Below are 20,059 nucleotides of genomic sequence, written 5' to 3'. Positions count from 1 at the left end.
TAGAAGCTGAACTGGAGAAAATGCACCTTGTTAAGGCGGATGTTAAGAGGTTTGTTCTAAATTTGTCTGACCCTCGACATTTGCGCTACTTCAATGGAAATGTTGAAGTATTAGTGGGAAAAAAATAAAGAGAAATGTAAAAAAGTAAGTATAAGTATTGCTCATCTATTATGTATAGAGCCATAAGTCAATAGTAATTATTGTGCCAGGCCTGTGTATATGCGTATTGTCACCTGTTGAACTCACAGTAGCCCGGCTCCCGTCGCCGTAACCTGATCAGCCTCTCTATTGCTCTTTCTTCATTATTCTCTCTCCACACACACCGCGCACACATTCGCCGACAGGTCAATCCGAGGTCGCGCTTCCATGACATCACTGTTGCCATGAGTCATAAGAGCAACCACCCCCCCCCCCCTCCTTTACCCCCCTCCAGGCTTTTCTCCCGCGCTCACACAAAACAACACACAAACGCACACAAGCCGTCATATCCACACACACGCACGCCACCGGACCATGTGCAACACTAGGCATCATTCACCACACACTTAGGGGCCAGCTCCAGTCCAAACACAAACACACATTTACTGATCGCACGTGCGGACAAGGCCACATTGTGTTGTCTTATAGTGGCCGCAGTATTGGAAGAAAGAAGCGGGAGGGAGGAAGGTGCAAGAAAGTTTGCCAGTTTGCTGCATCGCCATTATCTGCACAATGTAATTATTCAGTAAGTTCTTGCAGCAGTGGCAGATGGCAAAGCTGTCGCCATGAACTCACAAACAACAATAACATTAACTCCAGTTCGCCTTTACCCAAATCTAAAAAAACACTTGATTGAAGTTTGCAGCATTTAAGCCAGAGTAACGCCGCATTTGAAAGCTAAGACCTGCAAAATTGATCCTAACTTTTTTGTCACTTTTTTTTTGTCTCTTTTTTGTTGTGTTTTTGATGTGTTTTTTTTTTGTAGTTTGTAGTTATAGTTGCTTTTGTGTTTTTTGTTGCTTTTTCATCTTTTTTTTCATAGCTTTTTTGACACATTTTGTTAATTTTTTAAATGCTTTTTTAATGTGTTTTTGCCATTTTCACATCACATTTTTGTCACTTTTTTGCCCTCTTTTGTAGCTTTTCCGTTGCTTTTTCATCACACTTTAGAAGTGTTTTTGTCGCTTTTTTGTATTCTTTTTTTTGTTGTTTGTTCATCTTTTTTTTCATAACTTTTTTGATGCATTTTGTTGTTTCTGTCATTTTTTTGTGGCTTTTTCATCATTCTTTAGAAGTGTTTTTGTCTGGGGGGTTTTTACTCGTTTTTTTCTGCTCTTTTGCCACTTTTTCTTACGTTTTCATCCTCGTTTTTGTCTCTATTTTGATATATTTTTTACAGCCGAACTGGAGAAAATGTGCTCAGTTCAGGTGGGGTTTAAGAGGTTAATAAAATAATAAAGTATGATTGAAGTTGAAAACTTGTTCATATCAGAAGCTTGTTGTATTATTTTGTACTTAGATTGTACACTTTACTGTTTTGAAGAATCAGATGGCTTTTTTTTTTCTTTCTTTTTTTTTTACTAAATAATATGCATGTGCATAATTGACAATTATAACATTCTTTTGGGTAAAGGAAATACAGTAAGAAAGGAGAAACTGGCTTGTCAGGATTGTGAGTTGACCTGGTGCACCCTCTGCAGGCACTTGTTGGAATGACACGTTAAATACAGATATTGGTTGACAGTTTTGTGTTCCCTCTATGACAATAGTGCTATAGTAGAAGAAGAAACAAACAATGTGGATCATGCAAAGTACAACTCCAGGTATATTTTTGATGAGGGAACAATATTACAATATAGATAAGGACCTTTACTTGGTTTGCCCTGATAGTCAAACTTTCTCCAAACAAAATCTATATCCCGCATAATGTCCGTCTTAAGGCCATTGGCGAATGACGACTGTCCACCGAGCCCTCTTCAAAGCCCGCAGCCCCGCTTCCTCCTGTCTGCCTCACCTCTGCGGCCACATGTGCTCTGTGTGTGATTTAGCGCGGTGCTGCCCAGATGAGAAACACAGGCCTCGTCTGATGGAAAAACCCCAGCCCAGAGGATCTAACCGGGTTGGGGGGGGGGGGCTTTGGGGGGGACGGTCTTCCATTACGACTGCCTCTGTACCCTGGTGCCCCCTAAATTACCTGTGGACATGTCAAAACAGACCAGCGCATGTGTTTTTCTAGCTTACATTTGCATAGAGGTATTCTGTACGTGTGTGCGCGCATATTTCAACAAGTGGCTTAACGCAGTTGTCAGAAACCAAGACACCGCAGGAGAAGAAATAACAGCACGCTAAAATTACAATGCATACCTTGTAGTGATTTTCCTAAAGCCTTGAAAGCGGCTCATTACCTTTTAAAGAAATAGAACTTGCAGATTTTTTTTTTTATCATTGGCATTATGATGTTGCTATTTTTATGAGGTTATTTCCTTGTCTGAGTCTTTTGTAGCTTTTGTTTTTGTTAGAAAAGTGAGTCATAGTTTGTTGGCTTAAATTTGGAACACAGGGAGGCAACGAAATATGCGAAACTGTGATAATATAGTCAGTCTTTTCCAGTAATCTGTTGTTGCCATCAGAAAAAAAAATCAGAAATTGTGAAAATGCCATGCTAAGATCTGCTCGTATTAGTTTTCTTCTTTTTTTAGAAATACTTGCCTTAAAGCCACGCCGCGTAGAATTTCACCCAAGAAATAATATTGAAATACAAGCATTTGTTTTATGATAGATATTTTCAACATTGAAAAATACCTCAAATACCTAAATATACAAACGAACATGAGGTTTTGCTGTGAGCGACTCACCTCGCCTCAGACCTGACTGTAACTTTACCGGGAGTGGGTACGTCTCCAGCTCGTTTCCATGGAGATGTCGACTAAAGTCAGCAGAATTTGAGATTTAAATAGGTTAGGTCCTCATCCAAATCCATTCTTTCATTACCTACTGGCGAAATAGCGTGTTCTGTGTCGATCTGTTCATTGGGAACATGTTTTTGTGTTGATGGCACCAGTAGAGTCCAAAATGTTACACAGTGTGCCTTTAAATGATCACCTTAAAGGAATAGGCCACCGTTTTTAAATATTGAGATATGTTTTTGCCTTAGCTTAGACGAGTTGATGCGTACCTGTCTGGTCTGATGCGTACGCTCAGTCACGTAAACAGAGCACAGACAGCGTTAGCATTTAGCCTCTCCTCTTCTCATCTATGGATCCAAACGGAGGTGAAGTTAGAAGCGACCAAGCTCTTCTACGTTTTTGCCATTTAAACATGAGAGGTTACACGATCCAAGTATAGACACACAAAATTAAACATGTCGATTATCTAAGCGGATAAAAGGGGAACTATATTGCACTATGTTGCAAGGCATAGTAATATTACTACGCCTTACAATATAGTTCCCCCTTTATCCGCATAGAAAATTGACATGTTTAATTTTGTGTGACTATACTTGGATCGTGTAGCCTCTCATGTAACCACATTTAAATAGGAAAAATGTGGAAGAGCTTGGTTGCTTCTAACTTCACCTCCGTTTGGATCCACAGATGAGAAGAGGAGGAGAGGCTATATGCTAACGCTGTTTGTGCTCTGTTTACGTGACTGAGGGCACACGTAAAGACCAGACAGGTACGCATCAACTCGTCTAAGCTAAGGTAAGAATATATCTCAATGTTTGAAAACGGTGGCCCCTTCCCTTAAAGACGTGTACAGTCTTTTTCAGTGCAAGAGCATGTTATACTAGCCCGAGTGTATTTTTCTAGGAGTGCATTTAATTCCAAACTCTGAGTCAGTATTCAAGTGACTTCATGTTTTTCTATATAAATTCATCTCCAGATTTGTCTAAAACCAATAGGAACGTATTGTGCAACGTTATATTTGAACAACATCTCTCGCACTGAATCATCCCAGTTTACTATCACATCTGTTTGACCAAAAAATCCCACTCTCCCTTTCCCTGGAACTGGCCTTTACCGTAGACTCACACAATTGCGCCACTGTTTTGTTGAAAAAAAAAAAGCTCTGCAAAGTAACCCTATCCATCCACTTGGCATCGCGCTCGCCGTGATGTCACTGCAGCTGACGTCAAATCGTCCTCCCAGCAATTATCCGCAGATGTAGAAACGCCTGATTGAAAATAATACTAAATGATTACCCTAATGATTTCTAGCTAATGAGGGCTATTTCTGCAGCCGCCTTTGTACTGAACTAAACGGCCATTGTCAAAAAATCGGACCATGTTTTGTATGTTCATCTAGCTCAGGGTCTGGAACTCGTGACTAATGCCTTTTTGTGGAAATTATGATTTTTTCCCTTTCCTAATGATAATCACGTTGCCTGATTAGATGAAGAAAACATGTGTTGCACTGTTACTGAGAAGTTGTAAATCTTTTTGGCCACAGTGTTTTATGGATGGTCGACTGAATTGAAATGCGTTTACTCATTTTTCCGTGTCATGATGCATAGCAAGGAATTAGAGTTCTTAAAAAAGTGACGGTCTCTCATTAAAAAAAGGGGGAAAATATCTCTTTCGGAAAACATTTTTGTAACAATGCCTTGTTGTTTGTGTTCTTCCAGATAATGACTTGGAGGGGAAACGCGTTCAAGACATGCTGTCCACAATCGATAAACCACAGGTGAGTAGCTTTCCATCGTCAGGAGAAAAACACAAAGGCAATCAAATCAAATATTTCAAAAAGTTACATGATTTTGAGACATTTTTCACATTTCTGATATTCTGATTAGAAAACGGCATATTATAGCGAAGTAACGGCAAATATCAAAATACAGTGTCCAAACTAACATCAATAAACTTTTGCACATTAAATGATGATGAATGCTTATTGCATTTTACAGCAGGGGATCCCGAGTTGTGGGTTGAGTGTTTAAGGGGGTCGCGGCCCGAAAAATTTGGGAACCCCTGATCTGGACTTCCACTTCTCATGAACTAAAAAGGCAAATATACAATAAGGCTGGAATCAGTACAACAGGAAGTAAAGCTGCACAACTTCCGTATTTCAAAAGTACTCACAAAATCAACATGTGTGATTAAAACACTGTATAACTTAAGTGCAAATAGTTTTTAATTTAATTCTCTCATACTGTAATGAGGCTCCGCATGTTGGCCACCAGAGGGCAGCATCTGCTCATTCTCTAAGCTGGAGCTCTGCCTTCTCCAGACACAACGTTGTTCACACTATTCACATACAAATAAGATGAGTTTTGAATTAACTTAAAAAATGTTATTGTTAAAATATAAGCAGCATGTACTCTGTGGTCACTAATATTTATTTTTTGCATTTTCATATGTAAATCTATAAGGGTAATCATCTTACAAAGTCTCTGTATCTATGAGGGGATTGTGATACTTGCTCTAGAATAAAAGATTTGCATATCAAGAGATTTTATTTATTGCATTCATTCTTCAGTTTGACAACTTCGATATTGTCGCTTGACAGATTGATCGCATGTCCTGGCACAGCCTCAAGTGCTGTAGTGATGGCGTAGGTTACAAACAAAAACAGATTAAATCACGTTATTGATCAAAGCCATCAGATTTGGTGCTACAGCAGTAAAGGGGTGGGATGGATTTTGTTTGGAGCTTCTCCTCACGGCCACAGTGGCAGGTGGCACACATTTCATTAATATCTTCATGATATTAGCTGCTCGCGGGCAAAATTGTTTACCTTTATGGCAAAGGGGCGAAGATTGAATTGAGATCCAAGAGGCAATTGAACAAGCAATAACATCTTTCTGTTGTCTTTGTGCGTGCAGATGAGTTTTACAGTAGACTGCTGTGCTTATGATGCAAGAAGTTGCAACACACATTAAATACTTATTTCAAACCAATTAACCTCTGAACTCCACCTGAATCACACACATTTTCTCCCGTGTGGCTTTATCCAAATCTAAAAGCTCCTTGAAAAAGGGTCGAAAGGATGAAAATGCAACAGAAGAGCGACAAAAGAGCGACAAAAAAGGCGATAAAAAAGTGTTGAGAAAGGCGATGAAAAAGTGACAAAAACGAGGGTACTTTGTTTTAAGTAAGTAAGTGCTTTATTGTCAATCTACAAGCGTACAACGAAATAGTGTTCAGGTGTCAGTCCTGAGCTGCTGCGGCTTTGCCACGCCGTCACTGTGTGTCAACCTGACCTGCATGACCTCGGAGGTTAGCGAAACTGTAGCACTTGGAAGAAACCTGGCTGGCCGCCCTCTGTCTCCTCTGATCCTCTGAAACGGTGCAGCGCCTCCTGGGTTTGTCCCTTTTTCAAAGCACGGCGTCTTGCACTGGTCAGCTCCTCTACCTTCTCTTCCTCCTGCATCTCCCTCCAAAGATCCATTTAGATGAGCTTTCAAATGAGGTGTTACACTGTCCTATAGGCTGTAAACTAACCTCTTAGATTTGGGTAATGCTGAACTGGAGAAAATCCATTCTGTTAGGGCGGGCGTTAAGAGGTTACAGGAATGCATCTTTTTCAATACCTCCGCTTTGATCTTCTGTGCATGTAGGAAACATCTCAATCATGCATTTCTTACTTGATTGCCAAAACATCTGACATGTGCTGTCCGTTTGATGTACACGTTGCTAATCTCATAGACTCTCTTCCCTCTCAAGGACAATCACGACGTCTTCATCTCATAGCCAGTTCAGCATAAGTTAGAAAGCCATTGTCATAGCAACCCCTGGGCGAGGCGCAGGCACTGACCGATACAAGCCACCCTTGAATCTAGAGCGATGGTAATGTTAAGCTGTAAGCATGTGGCCACAGCTGCCCTGGGGTAGACTGACTGAAGCGAGATGTGGACCCAACAGCAAATGAAGAGCTGGAAATAATTTGGGAAGCGCAAACTGACCATATCATTGAGCTTAGTGCTCCTCGTGTGATCACATGCGTTTCCCCTGCCCTCTGTCTATCCGTGTTCCTCGCAGACAGCCGGTGCGTGGTTGTGGTTAGTGCTGCCCTAAAGCTGCGCTCATTGACTATTCAGGAAATGCAGAGTCTGGGACAGCAGCAGACTGAGTTAAATCACAGTAAATTGTATCTCCCCTCCATGCGCCACTGCTGAGATTTGTATAGACCTGCTCAAAATGGCAATGATTCTGACACAAAGAGGGACGTATTAAAATTCAGCGCGACACAGTGTCTTTTCCACGTCTTTCTGAGGATGGCTAGTTTGAATAATTTCTTCAAAAGTAGTGGTGAATATGCATCTCCCACATGGGTTTTAACATAATAAGTAGTCATAACAGGGATATCAAATTACCTTTGTATGGACTCCTTAGTTTGAATACTTATTATCCACAGTAGTATGAACATAGATAACAGTGGGAAGAAATGAATGATAGTCTACTGTGGTGCTGCTGCTTCGAAAAGCTTGTTATGCTTGTGAAGTGCAATATAAAATGACAATACATCATCAATAATGCACAGAATTCAATTATTTGACTGAAACTCGTTACTTTTCTTCAGCTGGAGACTCATCGATAACCTTGTGACTGTTTTTCCAGGTGACGAATGTGCAATCGCGGGCAGCTCGTCTGTCTTGGGCGCCCCCTGCAGGGCTGGTGAACAGGCTCAGTAACGGCGTCCCCGTGTCCTGCTCCTATGAAGTCTCTCTGTCGGACAAGGGGCGAGACGGAAAGTACCGGCTCATATACAGGTAACTTCACACTCAAACTCGGGGTTTGACCTAAGACATCAAATATGTTGTCAGATTATTGGATTACTTGGTGGTCATGACAGGGACTGGAGGTGGCTTTAAGTGTGACTGTAACTTTTTTCAGTGGGGAGGAGTTGGAATACCATCTCAAAGATCTAAGGCCAGCAACGGACTACCACGTACGGTAAGGCCATTTCGACGCATTGCCCCTCATTGCATCACCAGAGTAACAAACATAAACTAACAGGGCTTTTCCTTTCTCCAGGATTTCTGCAATGTACAACTCGGTGCGAGGCTCATGTTCAGAAGCCAGTTCATTCACCACACACTGCAGTGTCCCAGACGTCCCTCTAGCCCCCAAATTGTCCCATCGCACCAAGAGCACGCTCAGCCTACAGTGGAAGGTACGGCTTTAACAGGACATTTCTGTGTTTCTTTTTTTTTCTTGGAAAGTGCACATGCTCATTCTTGCGTGTTTGCATGACACCACAGGTCCTTTGTCTGGCTTTTTGACTCTTCCTTTATCCTCAACTCATCTTTCTATCCTTCTTATCTTGCGTCCTCAGGCCCCGGGTGACAACGGATCCAAAATCACAAACTACCTTCTGGAGTGGGACGAGGTGAGACCCCGCTCTTAAACTCATCAAAATGTCCCACAGTATATATGTTGTACAACCTGCCGCTGAGCTGGAATCACAACTACTAGATCTTTTATGTCTTGGTATAGGCCGTGATCATGTGATTTCTTTGTTGTAATCTTCAATCACTCATACTCATAGTTTGGACTTTAACGCTGTTACTGTTTTCTCTAGGGAAAGAAGAACAGTGTTTTCAGAGAATGTTACTTTGGGAGCCAGAGACACTATAAACTGACACGACTGTTCCCGGCTTGTGGCTACACGTTCAGAGTGGCTGCACATAACGATATTGGCACAAGGTAATGGTGACTTTCTTGTCATACACTCAGTGTCGTTTTTATGCTAATGCGACGGCTGCTGCGCACAGACATTTTACCATTAACGGACAAATATAAGATGTCTTGCAAATGTATTCTCGGCTGTACAGTGTATAGGAAGGTGTCAATATACAGCAGGTGGTCATTCAAGTGTTATTTGAATTTATACACATGGTTATTTATATTATGGTTTTATGTATATATGGTTTGGCAGAAGCTCAATTACTATAATGACATATACTGACGCTGTGTCCTTTGGTGAGATACTTCATCCACCTGTATGTTCCATTGCCTTGATATAGTCAAAGCCATACAGGGGGAGGAAAATGTTTGTGAACGCTTTGGAATATCTCACATTTCTGTATAAATTGGTCATAAACAACAGCCCCTATCCTCACTGTGAAGTACGGTGCAGGGAGAGTCATGGTGTTGGGGCTGTTTTGTTGCCCCAGGGTCTGGACAACGTGATATCATCAATGGAAAAATGAATTCACAAGTTTATCAAGATATTTTGCAGAAAACCCTGAGACATTCACAACAGCGTGGAATAAGTATGTTCCTTTTACTAGACAGCTGGTGGACCCTTCTTTGGCAGCAATAACTGCTTTCCTGTAGTTGAAGATTAGACGTGCGCAACGATCAGTGTGAATCGTGAACCATTCCTCTTTACAAAACTGCTGCAGTTCAGCGAGATTACTAGGTTCACTTACTTTTTCTTCCCTGCCCTGTGACTGTTTACATGTTATGGCCATTAAAAATATGATAACATGTAATTGTTTGGGTGGTATTAGTTCAAGCAGACACTGGAGATCAAACCACATTTTATGACCAATTTAGGCAGAAATGTGAGAAATTCCAAAGGATTCATACATTTTCCCGCTGTACAATGGAACATTTACTGTATGTCATGTGATGTTATTGATGAGTGAATAAATATTGGACTGATAAGATCTGAGATGCATTGTGAACACTTGAGGATGCGCTGGAAAAACTGTATAATACATTTCATATAGAACACCAGGCTGTGGAGTTATATACAGTATGTGTATACCACCAAAGAAACATTATGTACTATAATGGAGTGAAAAACATGACTAACTGAGACCACTCTGCTTTCCATCCTCGTTTTCCCCATTTCATCTCCGGTCGCAGTGCTTTTTGTCATTATAGAGCATCTCGATGTAGTCGTGCCACAGAAAGAAGAGGAAGAGAGGGAGGGCTAGAGAGGGAGGGCTTATTTGCGGACCTCGTTGAACTCAAACTCGCCTTCATGGATCAGAACACAACTTTTGGTTGCCATTTTTTTGTACACCAAAGGGTTAGACATAGACTTGGATCATCCTCATTAGAGAAGGGTAATTTTGAGGACACAGTAGCTTGATGATATAATTGATACAGACTTAAAATACAAGTAAACAGCAATGGCAGTATACTAGTATTCAAAATAGTAATGTCAAAATGTAGTAAAATAAAAGTATGCATTATGGACATGAGGATGTTGCTGTATAATATAAACAATGGAGGACTAGAGATAAGTTTCTACATAAGGTGTGCTTTTTTGCTAATTCAAATTCACCGACTGTCTCTACTCTTCTCCCACTCGTTTGTGTCAACATAATAAAAAAAATTGCCCAAACATTTAGATGTGCAATAATAAGTTTGTTGTTTTGCAGCGGCTTCAGCACAGAGGTGATGTACTACACAATGGGCACGTTGCCCGCTCTGCCCCTGGCTCCGAGGCTGGTCCGGGCCGGGGTGTCCTGGGTCACTCTGGAGTGGGGGCGGCCTGAAGGCAGCCCCAGTGAAGAACAGCTCAAATACACACTCGAGATCCAGGAAGACAACAGTGTACGTACACAATTAAGTTCATTCAATGCATTTTTATTTCAATTATATCAATTCAGGTAATACAAAACAAAACTGAATGTCTGATGATTGATGGTGAAAACCGGAATACTAGTACTAGTACTACTGCTCAACTACTTATCATTTATACATACTCAACCAATCAACTGAAACATTGTGCATATGGCAAACTGACAACAATTATTTTATTTTCATTACAGGGAACAGACTTTCATCCAAAATACACTGGAGAAAACTTGACCTGTACTGTACAAGGCCTGAAGAGAAGTACACAGTATAAATTCAGGGTGAGTTTGTGTTTCATAGATGGCTACTGCTTGGTACAATCAAAGATCGTTTTCATATTCTAACTATTCATAAGGTTAAGGTATAGTATCTAAAATGTGTCCTGTGCATTGAGCCATCCTCCAATTCCGCTGGAGCTGTGGGTGACCGCATTGTGGCGCCTGGGGGCCCATCTCAGTATCCTCTTGACCAAGTTGTTTACTCCAGGGTTTGAACAGTATACGTGTGCTGATTTGGCTCATGTACAGCTGCAGAGCAAACGATTATTCAATGTTCAAAATGTCTGAAAATCAGGGAACATGGCTGATTGATTTTCTAGTGGAGGTCTGAGAAGCCCCACAGGTTCAACTGAAGACACTCATTATTTTGAATCAATGAGAAACAGACTGTCCTCTCCTTGTTAGATGCTTAAATATAATAGCCATTCAGTGGATTGTACGGTCATACCATCTCTGTAGTATAGATTATCCGTACTGTAACCCTTAGCTCATAAGTGTTTTTCCTCGCTTATCAGTGCCGCGCTCACAGTCACTTATCGCTCTGCATGTGGAAGCATATGACATATACAGTATGTGTATATGTCTTATCCAGACTGCTGTTTGTGTTTCACTTATTTTTTCCCAACACACCTCACAGCTACTTTTCTTTAATTTGAAGAAACACAGGAAAATAAGCTTAACTCTCTCTCAATATGGGACAATTACAGGTTCTTCATATTTTGTATCTCTTCTTATTGATTGACCTATGTGCAGTATTCTTATATGGAGTACAAAAACTAAGAGTGCAAAATGCAAATAAAGCTGTGTTATACTGTATAAGGTTTTCAGCATATGCTGTTCCCTCACCTCTTTGTTCTTGCTCAGTTCTAAGTAAACATACCTTGAAAATAACCTGATTTGCTTGCCAAGACATTGTAATTTTTTAATTAAAGCTACAGAATCTTTTGCACACATATCCGTTATACAATTGGCCCACAGACTGTTTTAAAAACAAGCTTTCTCTTTCTGTTTTATAATCAGCAATATGTTAGGCTTGTGAATCAACAACAAATATCACATCATGTTATTTGTTTCATTTATTCACACAGTTTGTTATCCAATAGTTTTCTTTTGTGTATACATGCAGTATAATACAGTATTGAAATTCTTCACAAACATTAATTAAATTAAATTAAATTGAATGTTTCCTGTTGCAGCTTATAGCGTCGAACACGGAGGGGAAGAGCAGTCCCAGTGAAGTCCTGGTCTGCACCACAAACCCAGACAAACCAGGCCCCCCATCCACACCCTGCATCGCCGCGGCAACGCCCTATGGATTCACCGTCACATGGGGTAATGATATGAACACAATATGTAGATAATCTCTTTACAGAGATGCATTGAATTGAATCAATCCTATATTTTGTCAGTGTAAAAGTACAATGTCAATATTTTATCAACAGTAATCCAAGACAAGTGATTAAGAGGATGTTTTTCTTGTAAAACATTGTGCCGCAAAGCATTTTTTAAGTTTGTTCAGAATCCTTCAGCAGTAGCTTCTTTGGTAGATAATTTGTTTTTGCTATTTTGAAAAGAACATGTTGTACTTTGTAAAAGACCTTTGACTTTTCCACAAGAAATTTGTCTTTCTTAATGACAAAAAAAATGTATGAAATATATTTTTTCATCTTCAATTCATTCATTCTGTCAGAAGCTTTGCTGAATCCAGTTGTGCCACGGAGGCCATCTGGATTAAACCCAATGGGGAAAGGGGTCCTAAAATATTTAAGTATACCATCGATACAAATGAAGATCCGCAATGACTTGAAAAGTTTCATGCACTGTAACTTAATTAGTTTTGTTCATATAATATCTAATGTTTTGTTTTGTTTTGTTTTTACCAGATCCTCCCCAAGACAATGGCGGCTCAGAAGCTCTCACATACCTACTTGAGATTTCAGAAGGGTGCTCTGAAGGTAAAGTTATTCATTACTAATGTTTCAAGCAAAAAAAAAAAAAGCACTGCGCTCATGCATTAACCTAGTTCTGTAAGCATGTAATCTGGCCTTGAGTGCATTTTTACGTAACTGTGACATGATCCATTTTATGTAATCTTTGTCAGTGCTGGTAAATTGCCCTGTTTTGTTGCATTACCCATTGTTGTCATGTATAATTCAGGCACACTTTTTGCGTCACCCAAAAACAATGCCCCTATTGCGCAGAGGTGCAACATAACATGCACAACCTTTATTATTGGCTCTGTAATGGATCAGAAAAGCCCATTTACGTAAAACAAGGCAAGCCTAAATTCTGGGATAAATAATTGGGTCATGCTTGGCAACATACAAACAATAAGGTCTTATGTATACAGTAGTTGTAATAATAATGATTTCGTGTTATTTTGCAGCGAGTCCGTGGGAGGTGGTCTACAGCGGACCCGCCACAGAGTGTGTGTGCGAGCAGCTAACGCCAGGAACGGTGTACCGCCTCCGAGTGTGCAGCATCACCACCGGAGGGCACAGTCAGGTAATGCGGGCATAGACGGACTGCTTTTTTTTTTACACTTCGCAACAGTGGTTTGGGGACAGAGGGTCAGCTATAAGTGAGATAACATTGAAATGGTATGGATTGCATGTATATTTATGAAAAACATTACAGATGTTTATGTCTTTTTGTGTGTGAATATATGCAGCTTCGGGTCACATACTATCCCAGTCTCAATAAAGTACTTCACCTTACAATGTGTTACAATAGAGACGTAGTGTGTGATTTATTCGTCAATTGTTTTCTGTAATATACCAAATAGGGAATGATTTTAATAAGAGAAACACCAGAGCAGCATAAATAACCATTACTAGCAAATAAAGGTGATGTTTTCTGAAATTGTTCGTCCTTGCTTCCACAGTGTGCTGTCAGCATCCCAGTCCGTACGTTATGTGTCCCGCCTGGGCCATGTGTGCCGCCGAGAATTGTGGGGAAAGCCAAACACAAGGAAGTTCAGTTAGAATGGGGTAAGTCCGGTGCCTAGGGTTTGATACAACTCTTTATATAACAGGGCTCAATGTCTGTTTGCGGGTTCTTCTGCAACCTCAGTAAACCTCATTTCATTACTTAGTCCACTGAAATCCTAACCTTCTCTCAGATCTGACCCTACCTTGCTAATATCAGCCCATTACTGTGCATTAGTCTCTCTATCTGTTGGTTTAAGTGTCCGAAGCTCAAGCAGAGGAAGTTCTTTTTTAAATCGGTATTAATAAAGTTGGACCCAGTAAACTCGCATACAAGCCTCTGCCATTACTTTGCCCTGTTACAGTCCAGTGAGGTTTTTCGACATCACTTTCCACTAAACACGGACGCTGCTGGAGAAAATATAATGCACCTGTTGAACTTAACATCTACAGTGGGGTCATTGTGAAACATCCTTTTATTTGTTTTGTTTAATCATCTGGCTGGCTAAGACTATAATCATGTGCATTTCTTATTTATTGGTGAAAAAACTGCACTGAAACAATGAAATAGAAAATGAAAGTTTTGTAAAATATTGACAAAATTTTCATAGTGACACAAGTATTGGGAATCTTTGCAACAACTACAGAACTATTCCATTCCTCTGTGCTGTTTGTGAACTTGCAATTCATTCATCCAGTAGGTTTATTGTAAATTCAGTAGATTTTTTGTAAATTCCATTAATTGAAATGAATATTTATTCATACCTTTTCAATGCCAGACTTGTACATAACAACACAGGAGTGATATTTTTCATGCTTTTTTTTTTTTTTAGACTCCCCTACGACAGAGGGAGTGTGCGAGCAGTGCGTGTTCAGCTTGGAAATGAGCGAAGGAGACAGTGAACCAGCAGAAGTGTACAATGGCGCCGAGCTGCAGTGCACTGTGGGTAGTTTGCTACCAGGTGCGACGTACAGCTTCAGAGTGCGGGCTGCGAATGAAGCCGGGGTAAGAATCCTGCAACGCACACAGATCTGTACCTGGAACCTTTGGGATTGTTTTAAAATAAGTAGTATGAGTTCCTAAATAGTACCAGCAGTAGCATAGGTAATAGCAATATTTTTGGAGGGCTTTGTAGGTGTAATAGTTGGTGGAAGTTATGGTAATTGATTGTTCTCAATGTGGTTAAATCATTTTAGTTGTACCTCTAGTTTCAGTATAAAGTTATAGTTAAACAAATAGCTATAACTAGATCTTGATTACTTGAGAATGGCAAATATCATTGCAAATGTATTTTCCTATCAGAGGTGTCACACATAGCTCTCGGGGCAGCGTGTCCCAGACAGCAGACAGACTAAGAGGTTGCATTTAGTTGAAGCAGTGTCCCCTTGTCTGTAGCGAACACTAGCATTAACTCAATTACGTTTTAAAGAGCTTCTCTATCAAAAAAGGGAACAAACAGGCTCGACACTTAACAGCGGTCACGCTCTGAAGCACATGCCCAATTTAAAGCTCGTGCATAAAGACCTCCACTATGAGTTCAATGTTTTACTTCTTATTTGCGTTGCAGTTTGGTGCGTACTCGGAGCCAACGGAGGTGACGACTGCAGCGGGACCTCCAGGCCAGTGTGGGGCGCCAGTCATCACTTTGACCAGTAACACCTGTGTAACGCTTAATTGGGAGGTGAGAACTATGTCTTGTAAAAATATATATATTTTCACAAGCAACATAAAGTAACAAGATATAGTTTACTGGATACTTCTTATGTTATTATATCTTTCTATCAAGAGCCACACAAAAAAAATGTGTGTGGCTTGTTGCAATATTAAGTGACGCAATATGTATATCACAAGTAGTCACAATATATCGCATTCTTACTGAGATCTACCTGACAGAAGGTTTATACTTTTTTTTTTTAGCCTAAAACAAACAAAAAAATACACTTGGCATGGTCTTTGTCATGATTTTGACATATTTTTTTCAAATTACTCACAATGTTTTAATTTAATGGGAAATTCTATCGCTTCTGCATTGTGAGACATTTTCAAAATAATCATTACTTAAAGCAGAACTAAGCAACCCGTGCCCCAGAGGCCATAAGCGCCACTGCAGGTGTCGTAGCATATTGCGTTTTTTACTCATTAATTGTCCGTGAGAGTAACTACTACTCTGACAGAAAAGACAAAGGGAGAGAGGGATATTGTATATCCAATTACCCAATGGAGATAATTGATTTCACTCAAACTTGGCTGTGAAAACTGCTAAAGTGGTGCTAGCCCGCAGTTAGCTTTGCCCGTTTGCCTGTTTGCTTCTCCTTCGTGATTCCATTAGTGTATATTGGGGCCTCCGACCCGGAGCAGGGAAAGTTGCAAGGGGGATTTTCTGACCAGAGACACCGGGGGAGATGAAAGACATCCCATTAACACTTGTATTACCCCAGAGGGACTACGAAAAGGATTTATTCAGGTAAACAAGTTTCTTAGTTTGTATCAAATTCAACTATCAAACTTGTATTCCTTTGACCAAACTGGAAAAGCAATACTTTTGGAAGTTTACAACCTCAGAGTAGAAAAGAAATGAAATCACAATAAAATCCGCATTTGATTCAAACGATTGCTATGATTGGTGAAAAGTAAATGTATGCATGGTGCTTCATATTCTGTGTAGGAAGGATCTTTAATGTCGATGTTTATTCTTTTGGCTGTGTGTGCTGCAGAGTCCGGAGGGTTCAGGGAGCGACATTTCGGAGTATCGTCTGGAATGGGCGCGGGAGGAGGAGCCCATGGAGCTGATCTACTGTGGATCTGCCACACAGTGTGAGCTGTCAGACCTGACGCCTGCCACAGAGTACTGCTGCAGGCTACAAGTAAGTCACACAATACCAGTCCATGCAAATGCTCAGACCATAGATATTACAGACAAGTCAGGCCTCCCTTTACGGCCCTTATCCTTGTTAGTAATACAAGTTTTGTGTCATGTCAATGTTTTCTCTGCTCAAGAAACGGCACCTTTGTCATTATCTTAACTGACCCATTATAGACTGACCTTTGCTTTTTCAGAGTTAGTTCATGTATTATATATCTTCTGGCTTATGGTCATCATAAGCAAAAGAAGAGGCAGGAAAGTCCCAGAAATGAGCCCCTTGTCCCATGTCTGATGCCCAAAATGGCACACTTTGCTTGAAACTCAATGACTTTGTGCTAAGTTTATGTCAATCATGAAGTAAGAACCAATTAAAAAGCTCAGAATTCTATCATCTCAATGCTGATTGGATCACAGGTTCACAGGTTCATCATATCAAATGTCCCCAATCAAACAGTTTACAGAGGTAGCCATGTGTCTCAGACTTTCTTAATTGTCTTCTTTCTCTTCTCTCTCAGGCGGTGAACCAGGCAGGAGCAGGCCCCTACAGCGAACAGGCCAGTATCCGAACCCCAGCCACGATCCCCGACCCCGTGACCACGCTCGCGCTCCTGGACCTGCCCACCTGCCCGGAGACGGGGCATTTCCCCTCCACCTGCCTATTCCTGAAGTGGGAGGAGCCCAACAGCAACGGAGCGGAAATCACTTCTTACGTCGTAACCGTGGACGACCAGACGATCACCGTGGAGTCCGGGACGAGTCACATGGTCACAGGGCTGCAGCCCGACACGGAGTACAGGTATAGTAAAAGAGTAAAATGGAAAAGTATCTCATATTTACTAAACATAATTCATATTAAAAGCCTATATTATTCTTTTCACATTATTGAGTTTGGGATTGAATGTTATAATATCAACATTGTCCATAGACTTACATTAGCTCAAAAGAAAGAACATACTGCAATGTTCAAATGTCTTTATGTAATTGATAACTCAAGTATTCTACATTTAATGTATTTATGATTATTTTATATAGCCTAACCCTGTTCCCAGAATCCTTAGTGGTTTTGACAACTCAATCCCAAACTTTCTAAATATGCTAAAAAAAGAAAAAACATTTTCTTCCCATCTCACTAAAAACGGTTGCTATGGTAAACCTTTAGAAATCCTTCCCCAGTCACAGTCAATAGCAGATTGCTTTCGTCATAAAGAGCAATGGCTCACTGCCTAACAAAGGAGAAGGTTCGAATGACTTGCTGCCAATCACCATCTTGGCGACCTCCGACCTGACCGGTGTGTGTTTTGTCCCCCTCCATTCGCAGAAGATTTCATTTTAGATTTCAGAATCATGATTACCAGTAACCTTGTGGCTCTCAGTGGGGAAAAGGAATTTGTTGATGAATTAAATGACTTTAATCAGGCCTCACTTTCAAATTTACTATTGTTTCTTCACTTATTCATCATAATACTTAAGTGATCCAAAAGGGGAGTTAGTCAGTTGCTGTTGCTCCATTAAAAATAAATCGTGAAACATTGAAACACTACAAAAACGGAGCCGTCAATATTAAAAGCAATAAGGTAGTGCTACTTATTAAACCTGCATAGTTAGATATTTCCCCACTATATCATGGAGTCGATGCAACACTAGGTCACATGACTGTTTAGTTCTGAAAAATGGACTCATGAAGAGTGACACAGGAAAAAGAGGCTTTTCTTATTATGCTGCCCACAAATGGAACAAACTACAAAGACTTTTGCAACTGAACTCTTTAGTGCCTCTGTCACATCTAAAATGCTTAGTACTAGATTTGTATAAAGAAAATTGTACCTGCTTTAATTGATATTTATAACATTTTCTAAATATTGTAACTATTATATTGTTGTTCTTTGCAATGAAGCAAGGCGCTCCTGAAAAAGAGAGTCTTGTACTCTCATTGGGCCTTCCCTGTATAAATAAAGTATAAATAATAATAATAATGATAAAAATAACATGACTAAGAGAGAGATACCCAACCTCGATCATACAGAATATAATGTAAACACCATTGAAAGCCTCACTCGCTCTGCTCTAAGTCCACATGAAATGCTGCATCCCGTGTCCCATCCCTCATATTGTTCTTATGAGTGGATTCTGTGAAATGGGGAGGAGAGGGGGGGGGCATGATTGTTTTCATTGTGTTTTGCTCATGTCACTCTGCTCTCGGGTGCGCTCCCACAGGGGTGTGCGCGTGGCAATCCGTGTGTGGGATTACTTAATTACAACAGCGGCCACTTCAGACCAGCGCCATCACATTTTTTCACCGGGGTGTTTTGTGGAGAACGTCGGTAAATGCCGTCGTCGCTTTTGGCACAAGTGGTCACTTTGGCAATAATAACACAACCTTGCAGTTATTCACTACCCAGAGCTGTTTTAGCTGTCAGGAATTGTATTTTTGGAACTTTAAAAAGGTTACTGAATTGCCAAGGTGAAAATGCTTTATTCTGGTCGGGGTCAAACTGTAATGTTTGAATACAGTCTGACGTTTTTTGTTGTGCGGTCACTATGACATCTTCTTATTCTCAAACCTTTAAAGTCTTTGCAAAATGGAAAATTCTAAAAAGAAAAAAAAAATGTGTCTGTGGGGCAAGTATTTAATATAGCTTATTAATTTAGTATATTTAATGTCAAGGCGACCAAATAGAAAATGTTTTTAACTCAACCAATAATACTGTATTTAAAAAGCTTGTTTCATCCTTTCCTTTCATGATTAGTCATATTTGAATCTCCGTTGTTAAAGTGTCCCATTGACATATAAATCACCCTTGAACAAATTGTTTTCAAGGGTTTAACACCTCACTACATTTTTATTAATGTCTGCACCATTCAAATGTGTAGTGTTAACCAATGAATTCAGCCCAATCAATAAACATCAGCTGAGGCTTGTTTTGTCCTAACCAGTGTCCCGTACCTGTCGGGTGCCCAAAACAACAACATGTTTACCTCCGGCGTCACGAAAGACCAGCTGCTCACGTGTACTGTGTATCATAGAACAACGACCAACAATTATTAACCCATTTAAATGCAAATCTTTTAATAGCAACATTAAGCCTCATTGTCCTTTTTAATACCTGTCCTTTTCCTCTTTCTGGTCTCCATGTTTTATCCATGGTACTAATTACATGGCGAGGAGACAAGTGCTGCCCTTTTCCACTGCAGAGCCATGACTTTGGATGAAAGGTTACAGTAACAGCGTCTGCAATTAAATGTCAGGAGATGGATGCTTTGAGTGGAGAGCTTTGGGGAGGATGGTAATCTCGTGGTCAGGACCTGAGAGGCTACAGCACAGCTATATATGGCTAGAGAAGATACTGATATGACTTTTGTGATGTGTATGTGTGAAATATGATTAAGCTGAGTTAAGATGGTTACGTACCATTACAAAAGGTATCGATTTAAAGGTCCTTTACACATTTCTTTCTATTTACATTACAATGAAAGAGG

At 40.3% G+C, this 20,059-nt stretch overlaps 1 protein-coding gene across 2 annotated transcripts in view; it reads left to right on the top strand.

Annotated features, from left to right (window-relative positions):
- fndc3ba (fibronectin type III domain containing 3Ba) overlaps positions 1-20,059 on the top strand; it is a 108,534-nt gene that overhangs the window by 75,542 nt on the left and 12,933 nt on the right. For both annotated transcript variants that reach the window (XM_079573380.1, XM_079573381.1), the window contains 16 exons: positions 4,603-4,661; positions 7,535-7,686; positions 7,811-7,870; positions 7,952-8,090; positions 8,253-8,306; positions 8,499-8,623; positions 10,315-10,489; positions 10,708-10,794; positions 11,988-12,123; positions 12,675-12,746; positions 13,178-13,296; positions 13,676-13,781; positions 14,552-14,724; positions 15,287-15,400; positions 16,434-16,583; positions 17,098-17,378. In XM_079573380.1, coding sequence (XP_079429506.1) covers positions 4,603-4,661; positions 7,535-7,686; positions 7,811-7,870; positions 7,952-8,090; positions 8,253-8,306; positions 8,499-8,623; positions 10,315-10,489; positions 10,708-10,794; positions 11,988-12,123; positions 12,675-12,746; positions 13,178-13,296; positions 13,676-13,781; positions 14,552-14,724; positions 15,287-15,400; positions 16,434-16,583; positions 17,098-17,378 — 2,002 coding nt within the window. The remainder of the gene's footprint in view (positions 1-4,602; positions 4,662-7,534; positions 7,687-7,810; positions 7,871-7,951; positions 8,091-8,252; positions 8,307-8,498; positions 8,624-10,314; positions 10,490-10,707; positions 10,795-11,987; positions 12,124-12,674; positions 12,747-13,177; positions 13,297-13,675; positions 13,782-14,551; positions 14,725-15,286; positions 15,401-16,433; positions 16,584-17,097; positions 17,379-20,059) is intronic.

This window comes from Gobius niger (assembly GCF_951799975.1).
Source record: "Gobius niger genome assembly, chromosome: 16".
Lineage (NCBI taxonomy): Eukaryota > Metazoa > Chordata > Actinopteri > Gobiiformes > Gobiidae > Gobius > Gobius niger.
Note: the sequence above shows the minus strand (reverse complement) of the source record. Positions and strands in the feature narration are given on the sequence as shown.